This window comes from Pyrgilauda ruficollis, unplaced genomic scaffold, assembly GCF_017590135.1.
Source record: "Pyrgilauda ruficollis isolate IOZ18807 unplaced genomic scaffold, ASM1759013v1 scaffold12, whole genome shotgun sequence".
Taxonomy (NCBI): Eukaryota; Metazoa; Chordata; class Aves; order Passeriformes; family Passeridae; genus Pyrgilauda; species Pyrgilauda ruficollis.
Genome location: NW_024510321.1, coordinates 13,775,681 through 13,796,228, shown reverse-complemented (window position 1 = coordinate 13,796,228; position 20,548 = coordinate 13,775,681). Strand labels below are relative to the sequence as shown.

General features: G+C 35.6%; 1 protein-coding gene across 1 annotated transcript in view; it reads right to left on the bottom strand.

Annotated features, from left to right (window-relative positions):
• The window catches only part of ODAD2 (outer dynein arm docking complex subunit 2), a 67,857-nt gene extending 48,287 nt beyond the window's left edge, over positions 1-19,570 (bottom strand). The window contains exons 1-8 of the mRNA XM_041489011.1: positions 19,442-19,570; positions 18,279-18,392; positions 15,217-15,422; positions 13,672-13,803; positions 13,326-13,467; positions 1,101-1,247; positions 614-823; positions 240-464 (exon numbers count right to left, since the gene is read on the bottom strand). Coding sequence (XP_041344945.1) covers positions 240-464; positions 614-823; positions 1,101-1,247; positions 13,326-13,467; positions 13,672-13,803; positions 15,217-15,422; positions 18,279-18,392; positions 19,442-19,570 — 1,305 coding nt within the window. The remainder of the gene's footprint in view (positions 1-239; positions 465-613; positions 824-1,100; positions 1,248-13,325; positions 13,468-13,671; positions 13,804-15,216; positions 15,423-18,278; positions 18,393-19,441) is intronic.
• Positions 19,571-20,548: the final 978 nt, after the last annotated feature.

The window sequence follows — 20,548 nt, the reverse complement described above, 5'->3', positions numbered from 1 at the left end:
AAGGCTTTCATTTCACATTTTTTCTTTCATGTATTACTCCTCGCCTTTTAAATAAAAAATACTTGGTTTTTTACTTCAATCCAAGCTGTGACCTTCTCAAAACCGCTTTGATTACATAAAGCATCTACTTCCTGATAGGATAACTGGCCTGATTTAAGTGACTGTAGAATGTAATATTTCCTTTTAGTGGTGAATTTCTTTAATGCTTAGAAATAACTTAGCTGTATGTGTTTACTCACCTCTGAGGCACATTCTTGTAGCATCCCCACTATTGGGATTAAGATGTCTGTGTGTGAGCATTTGAGCCATCTAGCTAGTAATGGAATGCCACCAGCTTTACGGATTGCTTTCTTGTTTTTGGTGCTTTTGCTGCAGCTCCAGAGTGCCAAAGCTGCACAGCGTACTGTTTCAGTGTCTTTGGCTTGGTATGATGATCCCACCGAAATAGATTCCAACAGCTCAACCTAAAAAAAATACCAATTTCTTAATATCTGCAGGAAAATTTGATATCACGTTGCTTTCTAATTATGGTAGATCATGTTTACAACATATGGTAATATCTTTTAACAAAAATATGCATATGACAAGGGTACAAATTTTAATGTCTGCTTACCAATCTCTTGATTCCTCCATGTTGCCTGACTGTCTTTCGTGCTCGTTTAAATCTAGCAACATTGGCAATGGTTTCAGCTGCTAAACATTTTAGATTGTTATCTGGAGAGTCCAGTATTTTCACCATGATCTCTAAGCCTCCAAGATCTGCAATTGCATGTCTGATCAATATATTTTGACTAATTTCCTTCAGGATTTTTAATGAACCAGTCTAAATAACGGGAAACGATAGAAGTTAAACATTATTTAGGTATACAAAAACATTAACATTATTTAAAATGATGGGTTATTTAAATTTTTTATTTAATCAGGAGAAAAGAAGAAAACTGTAAGTCAAAGACATAGATGTCTTTCTAAAAAAACTGAAGCAAACAAAAGAAGACAGAAATGAGAAATCAATTTTCTTTACACTCTGTAACTTTGAAACTCAAAAAATATTCTAATAAAAAAAAGGCATCTTCATTGCTCTATTTGACAAAGCTCATTACCTGACATTTAATTTCTTCTGTATCAAGTAAATTAATTAACACTTCAAGACATCCAGTGTCTTTGATGGCCAGCTGACATGTTTCTTCAGACAGATTGAAATCCCTCATTGAACACAGTGCAATTAGAGTGGCTGTTGGATCACCTCCCTAAAATAAAGCAAATAATTAACAAATATGTAAAGTGCATTTAATATAAAACTCAATCACTTCTAGTCGTGCTAGTAAAACTACTACCAAAGAAGAAACATGTTAGACTATTTTGACTTTATAGTGTTAATAACACAAACATAGTAAGAAATAGAATTATTGATAAAGTCTGTAAATGGCATAAATATTCAAATAAGTGAACAGCTCAGGTGGAAAATTATTAACATGGCTTGCTGTGAATAGACCAGATTGAATGTTTTTCTAAACATTCAAGCTCTATTGAATAAGATAAGCTAAGATAAGCTCTACTTCAGTCACTGCAACTAGACTTAAAGAAAAAAATCAAAGAACACAACACAGAAAGTTAAGCCATATGACAGTGGATTCTTTTAAACCTGTAATATAGGTTCACTGTCAATAAAATCAGGGATGAATCGACCTGCATGGAAATTAGGAGAGCTGAGATATAGCTGCAACAGAAGCTGGAGTGAACATTGCCAGCTGGTACTAATGTGGAAGTTACAACTTAGAGTACCTAGTAAATCAAACCACAGCATCCACCTCCTGCATTCCAGGGAAGCTTTGGCTCCCATCCTGATCTGAGCTGTGCTGCCCAAGCCCATCTCTTTTAAATGAGAGTTTTGAATCTATAAAGGATTTTTGGTCAACCCTTTCCAGAGGAAAATGTTCTGCTGAATTGTGGACAACATAATGAAACACAGAATATTACAAAACTGAGTAATGTTTGCTAATATAAAACAGGTAGATCTAACAAAACCAGAACTTCTGAAGCATATTTCTTAAATGTAAACAGAAACAGTATGACAGACACAGTACAAAAGGAATTTAAATTTAGCATGCTCTTCAAGTTGTTATAAATGTAGTAAAGAATCACAAGTGAGAAAATACATCCAAAAAGAATGTGAGAGAACTACTTCATAAGGTTTCAGACCAGTAGTTTATATCAGACAAAACATTTCTGCTGATCAATGAAATATATATTCATAGTGCTTCATCATTTTTACCTACATTTCTTTTAACAACAGATACCACAAAATTTCCCCACAAAAGTGCTTAAATGTAAAGGTAATTTTTAAACATAGTGTCTTAGAGGAAGATGCCCCCATTTTTTTTTAATTATATTTTTTAATCATATTTATCATCTTGACTTCAGCAGAATGGAATGTGTCTTGCTTTAATAACATATTTTCATCTACTTTGAAAAAATGCCCTGGAGTATAAAATAATGTAACAATTTGTCAAATGTTTTCCTAGAGAAATCAGTCTATACACACATATAAAATTCTTAATTATTTTTTAAAAAATCTCTACAATATGATTACAAAACTACAGAGAATATTCTGCAGCTCAGAAAAACTAACAGCTCTCCTTTTACGAAATCTGTGGCCTTGTAACAGATTAGACTTTGATATTTGCTTTGTTTGATAAACAATTTGCAACAGGTGTTTTAAAAGAAAACTTGTCTTTTTATTATTTAACATAACTGTAAGAAGTATATTGCTAACCTGAAAAGTGATGCCTCTCCTTCTGAGGGCTGCCTCTCCTACAGTGAAACTGCATTTATACATAACATAGTAGTCCATAATACCCTTACCTTACATGTACAATGGTTGGCATATGATATTTAATATGGACCAAATTTTTAAAAAATAAACAATTTTTAATTTTCTTATAATGAATAAAAAATACAACCATATATTATATATATATGCATTTTATTTTTTCAGCTTTAAAATGAACATACCACTTTAAGTGTTTTTAATGTAAAACCACAATAAAATATTTTTCATATGTGCTGAAGCATCAGTTCTACAATATAAGAAATATTGCTGATGGTTTCAACAACTATTTTTTGTTTCTTGAAGTTATCATTACAGAAAGTCTTGTAGTAGTTACAGCAGAGATTTTAACATGCATGGAAATAGTTACCTCTCCATTAAGTTGACATAAAATCTGCATCATGTTGTTATACCATTTGAAATCTGATATGTTGGAAGCAAAATAGATTCTACTGGCAGATCAACAGTCAATTTTAAGGCTTGAAATTAAACACAGACTTATTTTAAAATGTGCCTTTCTTCCTATATATCGGTATAACACATATATCCATGAAAATAAACCAGTATCGCTGTTACACTATCAGTAAAACATCTTCTTGCACTGAATGCGCAATGTCTCTGTTACAACACTCAAGCTCACAAGTGAGAACAACTGAGAATTACAGAACTACAGACAAGATCAAAAAAGAATGAAAATAAAAGAAAAACACAAGCAAATACAGACATAACCCAAAGTACAGTTTCCAAAGAATACACAAGTTCAAACCATCATTTTGTTTGACTTCTGTAATAATCAAGAGGAAAAACCCTGTTAGCCAATGGCAACCTTTCAACAAATGGAACCAAGGAAGCAAAAGTATTAAGGGGTCCTTTTTATGCATTAACCTTTACTGTATTCTGCTAATGGTTACTTAATGTCTCTGACTGCATAGTGAACACTCTGGCTATGCTAAGGACATAATTAGTCAGTAAGTACTTAGACAACAGATGTTTTCACACTAGATGAGCTCAATGGACTCTGCTCTGTGGTACTGAGAGAACTGGCTGCTGCCATGATTAGTTTGCAGAACTGTAGGAAGAAATCTGTTGTTAGCAATAGAACACAATGCTGTTATCTATCAATATCACAGCGTTGCCAAACAAAAAAAGCAAACTTTACAGAGAGACTTATAACCAGATTTGTAACCTGTAAGATACAAGAACTTCTCCTTCTTTGGATTGGCACTGCTCAAATTGCTACATTCATTCTAGGTATTCTAGTTCAAAAAATATACTGGGAAAGTTATAAAGACCAGAGGATGTCAAAATCTCAAAATTATGATCTCCACATAAAAATTGAAGAAACTGGAACTGTTTACTCTGAAGAAGACAATAGGAAAGTAGTAAAGAACACCTTCAACGCCAATCATCTCTTCTCCAGGTCCCGATGAGAAATAATGGGGTTTAACAGCATCAGGATTGATCTATGCTTGGTGAAAAAAAAAAAAAAAGGACTCAAGAAAACCAACTTTAATACTAAGAATATTTAATTTCTTGAACACATTGCTTACAGCAGTCATGAAATCCCCATGACAGGAAAGAAAAGGTAGAGAAATATTTGTCCAGAAGACACACAAAGAATTGGTGCTGTTCTGGAGGCAAGCAGATGGAGTCAATGACTTCCTACATTCTGCTCTAGTCCTATTGTCTGTGATTCATTATCATGAAATTTCATAAATAATAAATGTTTTGGTATTTACTTATTTTCTTTTAAAAAATAATTAACCCATAATAGATACTATGATCCTAGATATAGATAATTGATAATAAAATATACAGGCTTAAGTTTCAATAGCAGATGTCCAATCCAAATTAAACCATTCCTAGTCAATACAAATCTTTCATTTTTGAACTGATGATGTCAGTTCAGCAGGCTAGGAAAGAAAGACACAAAATTTACTCTAAAGTCAACCCTTTCAATGGAAACCTAAAGGCAATATAGGAGTACAAGTAATAAAAGCATGAACAGGATTATAAAGAATACTATTCCAAATGTGTTGCCCAATTTGTAGCAAAATGAAAATATGTGAATGGAAATACATAAACATTACAATCAAGTTACACTGCATTTTCCCAAGAGAAAGCAAAATTAAGTAAATGAAAGTTGTACAGTTTTTGGCTTACAAATATCTCCATAAATACAGTACCTATTTGAAGGGTGTTTTATTAGTTTATTTAATTTGGTTTAGGATTTAGAGTGAACATGACTGAATGCTACCAGAAAGTGAAATATTGTTTTACTCTGAATGGCAGTGTCAAAGATGGAGTTTTTTTACTGTTTAGACCAATGGTTGAAATTTATTTTGCCAGAGTAGAAGTGTATTTTCTCTATTGTATTAAGTAAATTCTGGATAGGAAATACAACCATATATCAGGTAGTTAATTATGATAACAGGTAGTTAACTATGATAATAGGTAGTTAACTGTGATAACAAGCCTATGGCTGAATAACAGGGGAAAAATGCTGCTTGTGGGCAATTTTGTCATTCTTCTGTGTAATACCCCAGTTTTGATTATGAGAATATATAATCTGAATGGCAATTATAATATACTCGACAAAATTAAGACCAAACATACCAAGTCAATATATTTTTTAAAAATACCAAACAAACAAAATAGTATAATGTGATAGCCCAAAAATAGTTGGTGAAATTACTGTTATACCAGACTTTTAAAATTAAAATTCATTAATGGAACAAAAAAACTCCTAAGGAAAAAAAATTGTTTAGTTGGAATCCCAACCCAAAGCAATATTGTCATTTTTATTAAACAAAAAATCCAAAACAAAGAGTAAAGTATGAAACAGAATTCTTAGTTTAAAAGTTTGTGACTTTTTCTTTTTCTGTTGAACTTTACTCTCTTAAATCACAGAGAAAATTTTGTAATTTTCTGCTAGGAAATACTTTAACATCTAAATAAATTTTGATAAAGCTTAATGAAAGACTGAGTACTACAGTACTCAGTATGTATAAAATTCACAGTGCTTGAGCAAGGCTATTTTTCTATGCTAGTCAATCTCTAAGTACACTGAGTTTTGTCATGGTTTAAATACTAGTTCCAATTTTTCATCTTAGTTTATAAAACATACAAGCTGCAACTTGTTAAGACATGACTTATGGACAAATCTAACTGAGTTATGGAATAATTCCCTGACCCACTTCCTGAATGTTCTGGCATTCTTTAGCTCCAGCCTGGCAGTATGTAAACCATACAGATTAATACAAGTAAAGCCAGTGGAAAATCACAGGCATCACAACATTTCAAAACATTCACACTGGACTACAACAATTCACAGAAGCTGCACTGTTTTAGTTGCAGATTAATACCTTGACCCTGACCCTACACAGTGGCAGAAGTGACATATATGTCATGACCCTGATACAGTGAGGTATTTTAAATTGTCATATTTTATGAAATTGAAAATAAATGAGTTTTCAAACAAAAGGATGTGTATTATTTTCTACATGAACCAGGAGGTTTTGTTAGGCAAGCATTGATTCCCTCTTGAAAACTCTTCCAAGACATGTACCCATTCTGTGTCACAGAAATTGGATTCTACTACAGAGGAGGCAAGAGTCTAACAGTTCATGTGCAAACATATGAACTTTTACTTCCTTGGACTGGGAATAACAGAATATTTTCCTAGTAACTTCTTAAACCTCAAACTTGGAAAGAAGTGAAATGGTGACCCCAAAACCACAGAAAACCTGGCCAAGATAATATATAATATCTTAACAGTGAAGTTTATCTTCTACTCCATTGTGAAATTTTCAGTTTAGGAGTGTATTTCTTCCCCAGATGCATCTGGACAATTTTGTAAGGACACTTCATCTGAGGAATATAAAACAAGTATGTGTTTTAAAAGAACATGTAGAAATTAGAAGCAAATACAATTGAATGAGAAAGGGAAAAGGGTCTAGGATTAAATTTTAAAAAGGAAAAAATCCTACACAAACAGCACCACTGTTAAAAGTAATATAACACTGTAAACCCTGACTGGAGACTTGAAGATGAGACATTTGCTGTCCATAACACAGATGTGCTAATGATCTTGTGTGACAGTGTCAGACCTGCCTAAGCAATTCTAACTTTGCCTAGTACTTGGCTCAGAAAGAGAATAAGAGCCTTAATGCTATTACAGCCTTTTTAATTTTAGGTATCCAGCTAACTTAGGAAACCAGTGGATGTGAATCTGAGGAGAAAAGTTAATGAGGTTGAACTAGGAAGGACTGTTGCATCTGCAGACTGCTGGACAGCCTGCATACTGTTGAAGCTTCATAAGCACTGAACAGACAGAAGAGGCAGTGTCATTTGAAACTAGCCAAAAAAAATTTTGCAAGGAAAACAAAATTATAGCAATAGTTTATGAAAACCTAAGAGACAGGTGTTCTCTGGAGAAATAAAACAAACTTAGAAACGGGGCTTAGTGAGAGCATAGGAAAAACAAACATGGGAGAAGACATGGCTGAAGCACAGGCGTGCTTCTGGAATAACAGTGTGTAGAGTGAGCTGTGATTCCATTGAGCCTAGAGCAATGTGGAACACTTAAAAACAACACACAATGTTGCTCTCACTACTTAAAACTCTTGCTACCTTTCAGACACAATCACATCCTAATTATTCAGGAAACCTAACAATTTTATTATCTACTTTATGAATATAAAATCTGAAGTCAGATTGAGACAATTGTGGCAATTTACTATTATTTTAAAGGTACTACAGTTGTGGTGTCAAAGCCATAGCTCATTAATTTCATTACCTGCTTTCATCATAGACTAAACCCTGCAGAAAGAGCAGAATCACACTTATTTTACATTCTTTTCATCAGTCCTTTATTTTTCATCTACAATTTCTTCTTTCTCCTTTTTTACTGAATTAAACTAAATTTTACTGAATTCTGTTTACTTCTTTTTTTCTTTTTTTCTAGATTGTCTTTCATCTCATCAGCTATGAAACTCTAAGGAATGTGTGACCCTGTGAACATTAATTAAACCTTAACTACACAGAAATTCATCAGAGTTGGTATTGGTGTTAATGGTCAAAATTCAACTGGTTGTTATGAATTTTATATGTCTCTTGGGATGAAGAATGATTGCATGGTATTTTGAACAGGGAGCTATTCCAATGCTTCAAAGCTGCCAATTATAATAATAATTTGAGAGTTCACCATTTGCCAAATATTTCCTACCTAGTAAAGTTATCATAAAAATATTTCTTTTTCATGATCAGCACTATCAAGGTTGTTAGGAAATACAGATCTTAACTATAAATTGAGTATTTCACATATTTTTATTTCCTTTTTTCCCCCAGTAATCACATTCTTTACTGAATTTTAAGATAAAATCTTGGCTAATACTGGAAGATGGGAGCAAGGGATATTCATGAACAGTAGAGAAGAGTGATATGAAGGATGACAGGTTTGCCAAGGCTGATGGGTGAGCCAACCCTGCTAGTGTTTTATGTGCCATGAAACACTAGCAGGTGGCACATGATTACGTCACATACATTTGGTATCTTCTGAGAAATAACAGTCTCAGCCAAACTAAAGCAAAGTTTATTTTTCATCTTTACCTTTTCATCCAGTTGAAAACCTCCTTCAGATTAGCCCACCATATACTTTCATAAGGAAGGGAAAAGATTTGTTGGTAGACACTTAACTAATAAGGTGAGTTGGTCAAAGTGGTCAGTCCTGAAAAAGGGCCTTATGCAAAGTTACTACATGTACAAAAAAATTTTACATGCACTCACATATGCTTATTATGTATTTACTAGCTAAAACATAATCTCGTGTAAGTCTTGCCAATAAGATTTTATAAAGAAAAAACATTTCATTCTTGTCCACAGATTGTAGAAAAAGCTTTGATGTGCAATATATGTGCTACACAGATTAGGGACTTTTACTTCTGCTATTAGATCCTAACTTTTGTATCCATCACACACACAGGGCCAGATTTCAAGACTATGGGAACATCCATAAACAACAGAGATTTCAGACTTTTCACTTTAAACAATTAGTATTTGAAGACCTATTGTATTCCTTAGGGTGGGATGTTCATGTCTTTTTCTGTGGTCCTGCACATCAGAATAAAATAGAATTACTTTTCTGCTAATCCCAAAATGCAATTGATTTCTTAATAAATGGCTCATGAAACTGATTCAAATTTTTATAATGAGCACTAGTATAATCTTAATAATATGGAAAGTTTCCAATACCATTATAACTTAAGAGAGCTATACTTTTTCATTATACAGTTCAAAAATACTATCTGTCCTTTATTGCTGTAAATTTTGAGAAAAATCTACAAGCCACATCAATGGCTTCACAAGCACCATAAATTTATAACTGGTTCTCATAAAAGAGCTGCTGTATACATCAGCTGCTAAACCACACAATTCCATTTGCACATGGGCATCTGGGAGATGCTGCTCAATGCCACTCTCAGGGAACATCCTCCCTGTCTCCTGTGCACTGCCACAGCATTTCTACAGCTCCTGGGCCTGGCACAGGGCACAAACAGCTAGAGAGAGGCAGCAGATTTGTCCATCTCTGATTCCAAAGTAGAAAAGAAACACAATGCTGTTCTGGGAACGAGGTCTTTTGCACTGGAGAAATTCCAAACAGATATGAAATTAAAGAATATATTACATGAAGTGTGAGATTTGACTGGTTTCACTAGCATAATCCTGAAATACAAAGTATACAAAAGTAGAATGACTTTCCACATAAGAAACTGAAGGATGAATTTTGTAACTGACATGGTCCTGCAGAACTCTATTCATCCTCATCCTGGCATAGGTGTACACCTGAATCACGCACTTGCAGGGAACCAAAGTCAAACAGCACAAGGGCTTAAGGGATTAAATATTTATTCTGGATATTGGCATTATTCCCGACACAGTCACCAGCTCAATTCACCCATTAACATCTCAGTTTTATCATAAAACTGGCAATAGTCAGTGCTCAACTATGGGCAGCACAAAGCCCAGCTCTCACCTTTTTTTTTTCCTTTTTTTTTCCCAGTGAAGAGCCCCAGATCTGCCACAAAGAAGACTGCATTTCTACCTGATGTTCCCCATTTCTAGTAAAATGATAATTGAAAAATATGACCCTTTCATCCTACTCCTAAAATTTTTCAGATGTAAAATGTGGTACTTCCTCTAGAAATCCAATTCTTCAGAAGTACCAGTTTAATAAATAATGTCAAATCTGAAGTAGGCTGGGTGAGTCTCACTGTTACAAACATCAACAGAGCACTTCATTCCCATTTTATCTACTCTGGCCCCAAAGGATGTCTAACACAAGGCCATCACCAAGCTCACTGATCTATTTTGCTGCTTATTGTTAAGCTGATGGGGAGGCATGGCAGGAACACACATGGCAGGAACACACATGGCAGGAACACACATGCTCCACCTCCTGCTTCATAGCTCTGGGAAGCTTTGAGGTAGGACAAGGAGCCAGACCACAGAAGCAGCTGCTTCCCAGCGGAACAATTCCAACATGGATACTCTTTCCCAGAAAGGAAAGGGAGTGGAGAAGGGCAAAAAGTCAGAAGGGAATTTCCCCAGCACTGGAATTTTCTCTCCATGAAGAAGAATCCAAGTACAGAGCCTACAGGCACAACTCACAGGATCTTGCAGGTTTGCTTTATATAAATAGCAACCATCTTTTTAACATTTAATGACAATCTAACATTATATAAAAACTAGATATCTTTCAGGTTTTATGGGAGTTTCTTGTTTGCAAATTGATCTTCCATAGAGTCTTGCTGAATTGTGATTCCCATTATCTTAAACAAACATTAGAAAAATCATTGCATCTATAAATTATTGCATTTTCTTGGTATCTCGATCAACCATTCTTTAAGGCATTTTATTAATTTTTTCAGATGGGCAAACAACACAAGCCCTTTGAAATTTGTGCTTCTATATAAATAAGCTTGTAGATACTTAAATAACACAGTCATAAATTTATTTTCTCTTACGTTGCATGTGTCATGAACACTTGCCTACATGAACAACAAGAATGCCAAAAAATCTCCCAAGTCTGGCCAGAAGTGCAGTATTTATACTTGAATTAAAATGAATTCCATGTGCAAGCTAAAGTAGCACTCCATCAATAAAACATTTCAACCACTGTCTGTGGTATGGCACTGAGGCATCTCTTTTCAGCTTTATCTGACACTAGGGAGTTCTTGCTTTATGCAGCTAAGAATGAACATGGAACTATTTTCACAGAACTATTTTATCTTCAAATACTTATTTTAATTTATATCTGACTTAAAGAACTATTGGAAGACTCAGGTGTGCATGAATATGTAAAGAAGTATATATTTGAATTTTTCACAACAACACTTTTTTGTATTATTGAAGTTTATAATATAAACTTCTTAATGAGTACTCACTGTCTGATCAAAAATGCTGCCCTGCCATTTCCTAGTTCTAAACCATTATATAATTTTGTTTGCTGACAGCTGGAACAAAATAAAGTCAATTTCTAAAACAGAGGTGCCTGAAGAATATACTTTCCTATTTGTCATTCTCACTCTTCTTTCAGAATGGCTTTATGCAAATGTTGATATGAATTTCAATACTAATTTAAGTTCAGTACTATAATCTATACACAACTATATGAAGGATTTAAAGACAAAAGGGAGTTTGAGAATTAAGTAATCAGGAGAGAAAAGCCTTGCCTGTAAAGAGGGTGGTACATAAGTGGGCCAATTAAAAGATAAGTGGGAATTCATCAACAGTAATGAATTTCAAGTATCTTCTCCAGAAGGATCTTGGGTCTTTACTAAAAAGTAACATGGTTGTTTCTCTGAGCTCTCAGAAAAGTACAGAGTTGCTTCATAACACAGAGAGAAGCAAGCTATTAGCAAAATGAAAGGTTTGAAAACATCCTGTTGAACTGTAATTACACGTGAGCAGGAAGAATTCTACAATGCAAAATGTGTACATGCTGTGTTCAGCATTAGGAATAGCTGAGCAAGTCACATGCTCAAAGTTACATTTGCAAAGGATTATTTTGCCATAGCCAAAATGACAAAAATACAGAGGTCCAACCTAGAAAAGATAAATGTAGACAGGCTTGTATTATCCATGTTTGTCTGTCTCTTTGCCAGGTCCACTAGCAAGGCCCCACAGACATGGACTGAAAACAAGTGTGAGTACTCTGAATACATTTTAAAAGACTGAGTTACTCTTCTACAATACTTAAAAGGATTGTGAGGAGCCAAAACTTTGCTTATTCCTCACAAGTAATTAATTGTAGAATCTTAACAATCATAAAGGTTGGAAAAGATCTTCAGGATCTTCAAGTCCAACCTTTGACTGAGCACTGCCACGTCAACTAAACCACAGTACCAAGGGCCACATCCAGTCATTCCTTGAACACTTCCCCAGATGGTGACTCCACTGTTGTGGTAACTTCCCTGGGCAGCCCGTTCCAATGCTTAACCAACCTTTCAGTGAAAAATTCTTCCTGATGTCCAGCCTGAACCTCCCCTGGCACATCCTGAGGCCATGTCCTCTTGTCCCATCTCAAGTTGCCTGGGAGAAGAGGCTGACCCCCACCTGGCTACAACCTCCTTTCATCCAGCTGGAAGGAGTGATATGATCACCCCTGAGCCTCCTTCTCTCCAGGCTAAACAAGCCCAGCTCCCTCAGCTGCTCCTCATATGACTTGCTCTTTCTGCTGCACCAAAAGCCAACACCATCATTTTATCTGTCGGATGTGTATTCTCTGTAGTTGCACTCAAAAAAATAAATAAGCCAGCGCTTTTATTAGCAACTTAACAGAACATAAATTCCAGTACGAACTTGTAAAGGAACTTCTCCTGAGGGAAAAACATAATTAGAATTTTCCAGAATAGCACAGGGTTGTTGGAGTTTTTGATCTGTTTCAGACTTATTCAGAATTCTATCTATATTTATAGGTTCCAAAAGATTTTCAACAAGTCTGTGTAAAAACGTTTTCTTGGTTTGTTTTAGAAGATGCCTGTTTATCACACATTTTCCTGTCCACTAAAGCATCTATCCAGACACAAGACCATGTTAGAATTATTTCAGACATGCATTAATCACAGTTGATGAAAGACACTAGGCAACTATTCAGTTTTAATAAAAACTCTTGAAAGTTATTATCCACATAAAGAAATCTTTTGGAAAGTTTCATACAAAAATCAAAACAGAAACCCAATAATTAATAAAGAGATTATGCCATCTTACATTTTAAATAACACTGAACAGATGGTTTAATCTAAAGGGCTATATAAGCCAAAAATAGCAGATTAAAAAGAAAGTGCGTGATAGGAAAGTCCACAGTTCCAAGATTTGAAAATACTACACCGCAGGGCTATACTAAAGTATAATGAAAGAGGAAAGGATAAGGAACTGGTCTGGTCTCCTCAAATGTAACTTTTTAACTTTGTTATACAATTTATCAATGCTTACTTACTTTTACATATTTTGCAAGTTTTTGAATTCCCCAGTATTCTGCTGACAAATCAGTGCTTCCTTCCTGACGACGTATAGGCTGTTCATCTTCATCAGCCTCTGAGGAACTTTCACTAACATCTTCAAGGCTGCTTGATGCTTTACTAAAAATAAATAAACAGAATCAACAATTTCAAATGGCTATAGACTATAATATGGACAAGCATATTTCAAACAGGTATGACAACACTGCCTAATAACTAAAAAAATACAACTAACATTACCAGTTGGTAAGTATAGTAATAATTACTGCAGATAGGGAAATAAAAATTTAAAAAATTGAGGAAGGAAAAATAAGTCACCCATACCATTTTGAATTTTCTTGAATTTTAACCGTTTTAGATTTGCCACTGGCTTTCTTTTTTGTATTCAGAGGTACAGTTCTACTTTTCCTTTCTTCTTCAGAGTCTTTTTTTGGAGCCTTGTCACTGGATCGGGGTTTATTTAAAAAAAAAAAAGAACACAGAAATTATTTTTTGCAGTATGTTCTTCAGCATACTGTGATTCAGAGAACTCCTGATTGTCCATGCATTAACAGTTCTGAATGGATGAAGAGTTCCATAAATGTCACTGGTTGTTTCTTGAACTCACATAAACAAATGAATTTACTGTATTTTGGCAAAGAATGTGAGTGCTTAGCTATGTGGCATATGAAGACATCTCTCCCTTTGTTCTGGACTGATCTCACTGGCTCATTTTCATTTGATACCCTAATTTTTATCCTAGAACAGACAGTGACTATCTGTTTCCTATTTACCATTCCTGGACATGAGTTTCTGTATCTTTCTTCTTCTCCTCTAGTCATCTTATTTCCAGGCAGTTTTGTCTGCCTAGTTCTTCCACATACTTATATGCTCCATAGCTTTGATCATGCTGAATACAACATATAGCACTTTCCTCATATTCCAAAAAACACCTAGTTCTAATTGGCCACAATCTCTGGTGCTTTTTTTTGTCCCAAAATGACAATGTTGTGAAAGCAAAATGTCTTTTTGAGCCTGAGCCGGTCACTCTATCACAGTCACAAGAAAAAAAAAACCAGAGTATTACTTATGATTGCAGTCAATTTCACTACATCAAGACTTCATCAATAACTGTGGAAAAAGGTTAGCTCTTGCTCTGGAAAGCCAATTTCTTTCTAACCATAAGTCACATCCCAAATCTCTTAAAATATTTCTTGCAACTTATTAAATTGGTAGATTTGAGAAAGATACTATATTTTGTAGGATGACATCGAAAGGCTTTTCTGCAGATATTCTTCTTCTTCCACTTACATAAAATCAGGAAACATGAAATCAAAACAGAGTACTGATTTCAGAAGACAAATCCAACAACATACAATATATGCACACTCTATTTTGGGGGTTCAAACTTTGAGATAATCTCATCAGTGAATATCACTGCTAAGCAGAGCTAGAGAAGTAGCTCATGTAATGTGAAGTCAAGTGGCAGTAATAAGAGTCATTCTGATTTTCCACTCAGGACCTCTTTCACCTCACTCAGAAAGTGTGGTTTAGATCAGGTTTTCTAATCAGTCTTGCTTTAAAAGGCATTTTACACCAAAAACATGATGGTGTCACAGTCCTAGAGAACCAGTACTGCAGATGATTGCAAGTTCCTTCCCTGCCTTGCTGTGGAAATATGGTAACAACATCGAAGATGTCACATGACAGAAAAAACCTGAGAATTCTCTTTGGTAGCCTAAACTCTCTCCTTAGAAATTAACATGTAGTAAGCTTTGTTTTATTCCTCCTAAGTTAAGATAATAATGGAAATCTGTAACACACAGCCCTATCATTAGCACAGTTTAGATAGATCTATAGGCAAATTCAATTTTAAAGAAAATTACTTATCTTTGGGAAGCAGAAAGCCCACTGCTCTTCCACTTCATATATGGTTTTAACCTATGGCCAGTGGGTCCTGCTGAGGAACTTTTCCCTTTCTCACATTCAGTCTTTTCTGTAAGATCATGAAGGCTCTTTGATTGGCCAGAAATCTCAGCACCTTCCACATGCTGATTATTCTTCTCATGTGCTGGTTCTTTAGAAAAACTATATTCCTAATAAAAAGAGACATGGTTTGCCACTCATATCGCTATGTGAATAATGAATACTAAAACAGTAAGTTATAAGCAAAATTCTAGGACTCTGTGCTTAAAATTGCATGCATTAAGCGTAGAATAAGATTCTAAGCACAAAATTATATTGTCTTTAAAAGAAGAAAATATTAACTTGAAAAGTAGCAGTTATCATGTGCAAGTTGAAGTTTTTTAAGTAAATCAAGTTGATAAATTTGGAATTTCAGGAACATTCTTGAATATTTGGTGTTTGATTTTTATATGTCAAAAATCTGTGACACAAGCACTTTTACAGAACCTACATCCAAATGAGTTTTAAGATTTAGACATGCAAAGTCAGCCTTCTGCTTTCAATGGATCATTTACATAAACACCATTTCCCTGCATAATGGATTTACAAAAAATTCCCACAAAAAAAGTAATGAACATAAATCTGAAAATAGACTATCATAAACTGCTAGACTTCAGTTCCAAGTAATTTAATTTGATATAGTTTAGAATTAATATAAACACATGCCATTTAATTTTTTTCATCTTCTGTCTCTCAGGACAAAACACTGTTGAACAAGTCACATACAAGAATGGAGCTGAGTGGCACCTACCAATCCTTCAGCTGTCAGTGTCTAGTACCATGGCTAATCAATAGGATACAGAACAGAAAGGACTCTTGTCAACTCTTATTCTCTATTGGAACACACTCAATTTTTACAGGAAAGTCAACATATGATCGTTACTTATTATTATTATTATTGTTATTGCAGCTGTCAGTGCCAGATAGGTGAAGACATTCCTTTGTGTGCCTGATTCAAGGCAGTTTTAAGGAGACTGTCACAGCAGGGTCTGTTTTCCCCTGGTCCCTGATGAGAATTGGCTGTTGAAGCCTTGCCAACTCAAGTGTCTAATTCCAAACTAACTCATGCTAATGCTCTCATTTTGAAAATGTACTCTAGACAAGACAATTTAGCACATGATAAACTAGATAAATCACAGGGGAGTTGGTGCTGTAGCTTGATCAGTTAGGCATACTTTTAAAAGTGTGTTTGCTACAGCACTATATGCCAACACAGCAATTCTGAATGTTAGCTTAAACAAGGCCAGGCAGATATTATAAAAGTTAATTGGTTTTGCAATATATTTGTATGTAATGAGCTTTTTGAAGCTCTCCTCTCCTCAGAATATAAATCAAAACTATCTCCACTCATATTTTACTTCATTTAGTCAAACTTGGAAATACAGTTTTTCTCTGCATTTCATAGTTCTAGAGCAGAGAAGATTTTCCCTCAGGTAGAAATGCTCTGCAGCTCCAGGATATTAACTTGTTTAAATTCCAGTCGTAGAAAGCAGAATGTACTACACCAGCTCTTTAGCAATGCAAGATGATATGAAATTCCAAAACCATTAAAAAGGTATAATGTATACTCTTCTGCATAAACTTATTTACACAGTCATGGAATGATGGGTGTGTGATTTACATTAAAATTGAATTTACATTGAATTTTATTAAAATAAAATTTTAAAATTAAAAAAACACGGTAAGTTCTGTTTATTTGCTCTAATTTAATGTGTGACTTATTAAGTGTAACTTAAAAAGCTACAATATATTCATAAGGGCAGAAAACTAGTAAATAAAGGCATGTTATCATCAATAGCAACATTATTCTATATTAACATTTAGGATTAGATCTGAAAAAATAGTAAAATGCTACCATATTTTACCTTTCATGATCATCAAATGAAGACAAATCACTGCAAATAAATTAAGCCAATGTCTAAAAACATTCATATGTTGTCCTATTTATGAAGTGTAAACCAGTATGTAGGCATAACATTAAAAAAATACTTGCCAATGAGATAAATAAAGAATTTGGAACTTAATACATTTTCAAACAGAACAACTCACAATTCTAATTCCAATACTGTTAATATGAGCTACTGTATATATGTGTATGACTTGGAATGCTCTGTTCTTTCAAAACTTTCAAATATCTGTATCTCAAAAAAATAAGTATCAGCCCTACATCCCAGAAAATCAGCACTAGAGAATAAGGAAATTTCGCTGTTAATTACTTCCTTCTTGCAATAATTAAAATTGCATATAAATAACCACAATGAAACTCCTGACAGGTTTTGGCCTGTGAGGAATTTTACCTCCAATTAATCTCCTAAAACCACACTAGAAATCTAAAAAAAAATTAGTTTTATCAGGAACACGGAAAAAACTAAAATTGTACTGGTACTATGTGATTCTAACTAGTATGGAGCTCTAAATAAAAACCAAAACACTTGCATTTTGCAGTCCCTGAATCAAGATACAATGTGTAAACTCGACACTTAACTCTCAGCTCTGATATTTAAATCAGGCAGTTCTCATAAGAAAGTTGGATAATAATTTATGTTTGGGTTACAAAGAATGAAAATAAAAATTTCAGTGGTTTTCTTCACAGAAAAATACTGTAATAAAAAGTTGACCTTTTCCATACAGATATCACATTTTCCTGCTTTAACATTTCCACTGCTCCATAAAGAACAAGACCAGAAGACAGACAAAACATTTCATGCAAAACTAGAAGCTGACCTCACATGTTGGATCAAACCCCATCAAAAACTATGACAGAGCAACACATGAAATGGTGCACTACTTGCTATTTACAAAAAAAAAAAAATATTTAAAACTGAAACAAATAACAACTTAAAAAAGCACTCCAGTCTTTAAAATTCTTCATTTAATCATAGATTTATCTTTGATAAAGAACAAAAATGTTCAGCCAGGTTTACAATGTAATTCTTACCAATGTACATTTGCACAAAGAAGTATACCAAGAATCAATAAATACATACCTGTTTAGCCATATTTTCTACAAATCTAGGTGATCTCCCCCTTAAAAATGTGACTATGTCTTTATATAGATCACTTTTTCTTTCATAGTCAATATCTTTACCCTTTGGCTGACCCTTAAAAAAAAGAATACATTTAAAATTGTTAATAGTTATGCCTTACACAGGTAATTTAATTTGCATCATAAAATAGTGCAAAAGAGCACCAAGGTCATATTGTAATGAATTAAGATAAAGGAGTCTCATGCTCAGCAAAGTTGACCAAACTTCAAAAATGCTTCTTAAAGACGCATGGATCATCTCCATGGACCCCAACAGATGATCAAGATCTTACACAGGATTTTGCAGGCAATAGCCATCAGTTAATTGTACCCTGTGTAGTTCCACTGAAAAGAATTTATGGTTTATGGGAAACAATCAAGTAAATATGAGCTTTGAGTGCAGGATGGCAGATGTCTAAAAGGCACAGAAAATAACGTGACCTGGCTGCCTGAGCTTTATGAGCTTCATCTATTAAAAAATGTGCCAAGTCAAAATTTCCCTGGCTTTTTAAACTCTTAGGAAATAAATCTGTGGAGTTACGCCTGACGGACACCAGTCTCTCTTCAAAAGAAATGTAAGAGCTCTGGTCACTACTTCACACATGTAAGGATAAACCCATCCAAGAGGAAGAAGGGAGCCAAAATGAAAAGAAGGAGAAAGGAGAGCAGTAATTTCTAAAAAGCTTCTTCTGAAAGAAGAAGGAAGTGCTTATCATTTATAAAAAGACCAAAGCACACTCTACCAGCCCCAAAGTAACACAGCGCCTCAGATCAAGAGCAACGAGGCACTAGAGAGGCACCACAAAGGTACCCACAGGACCTTTAATCAGGAACAGTGTGAAGAACTGTTATTTAAAGACTAATCAAGCAGTGCTAGCAGTAACCCAGCTCTCAAATGGTCAAATATGCTGCGGCTGCTGTGATTTGAAATAAACCGATCTAGGAACGAATACATTCTTTATACTCATTTAAATCCCTGAAGAATGAAGGGGACTTGATGAAGATAACTTGCAAATTTTAAAGAAATGGGGAAATCAGGTGCAAACACTGATTATTTAATCTTAATTCCCGCTTCTATTACAAATTATGGCAGCGGACAGCAGGAGGCCTCTGTTGAGGCTGTACCAAAAGGATCCTCCTGGTAAAAGCCCCCTGTGCAGGCGGACAGACGCGGCCCCCATGGCCCCCGAGGCTGTAGCAAAAGGATCCTCCTGGTAAAAGCCCCCTGTGCAGGCGGACAGACGCGGCCCCCATGGCCCCCGAGGCTGTAGCAAAAGGATCCTCCTGGTAAAAGCCCCCTGTGCAGGCGGACCCGGCCCCCAGCCCCTCAGCGATCTCCCCGAATGGCAGACACAGGGGAGCAGCCCCGCCCGCCCAGCCCGGGGAGGCCGAGAGCCGCCCGCCGGAGCGGCTTCGGCCGTGTGGGGAGCGTGGGGCAGGGTCTGGGGTGGGAGCGGGAGGGAGCCCGGAGCCGAGGGCCCGGAGCAGGGATACAGCGGAGCCCGGGGGTCGCACGCAGCCCGCCCGATGTTCGGCCCTCACCTCGCCCCGGGCCAGCCGCGCCGCGCCCCGCCATGGCCGGCGGCGTTGCCGTGGGGACGGGCCGGCGTTACCGGGACTGCGGGAACAGCCGCGGCCCCGGCCGGCATTCCTCGTCGGAAGGGAAGGGGAGCGACATTTGAACTCGTCAAGCGGGCTGTGTGCCCTCGGTGTAGGGTTAAATAATGAAGTAACTAGAGTTACCTTGCACTAGAGGTTAAAGGAAGAGCACCGAACGGTTTTTAGCTTGAATTTTAGCCAGTACAGCTTAAACCTTTCCCTGGCTGTCAGCGGTTACAGGAAAACAGCTTCAATTAATAAAGGTTAAGATTGACCACTTCTAGTTCTTGAGGCAGCGTGACAGATCATGCTTGAAACGCTTATTGTTAAAGGAAATGTAATGTATAATTAGTGTTTGTTGAAGGAAGTGAAGGAAATAGGTATGGGCAGTGCTAGTGAATAAACTCCTTTCACATACTGAGGACAACACAGTACTGTACCCGCACAAATAGACAGCCCCAAACACTGAATTTCTATTATCAGTCCATGTGTTGTTGAATGAGCCATCACTCTGGATAAATTTTTGTTACAAAGTTCCTACTGAACTCATTATGCATTGTCTCTTCTTTCACACCACTGAGCCAAAAATAATTATATTCTCTGACTTCCCTACCTCTCCAGTTCTGCTATTTG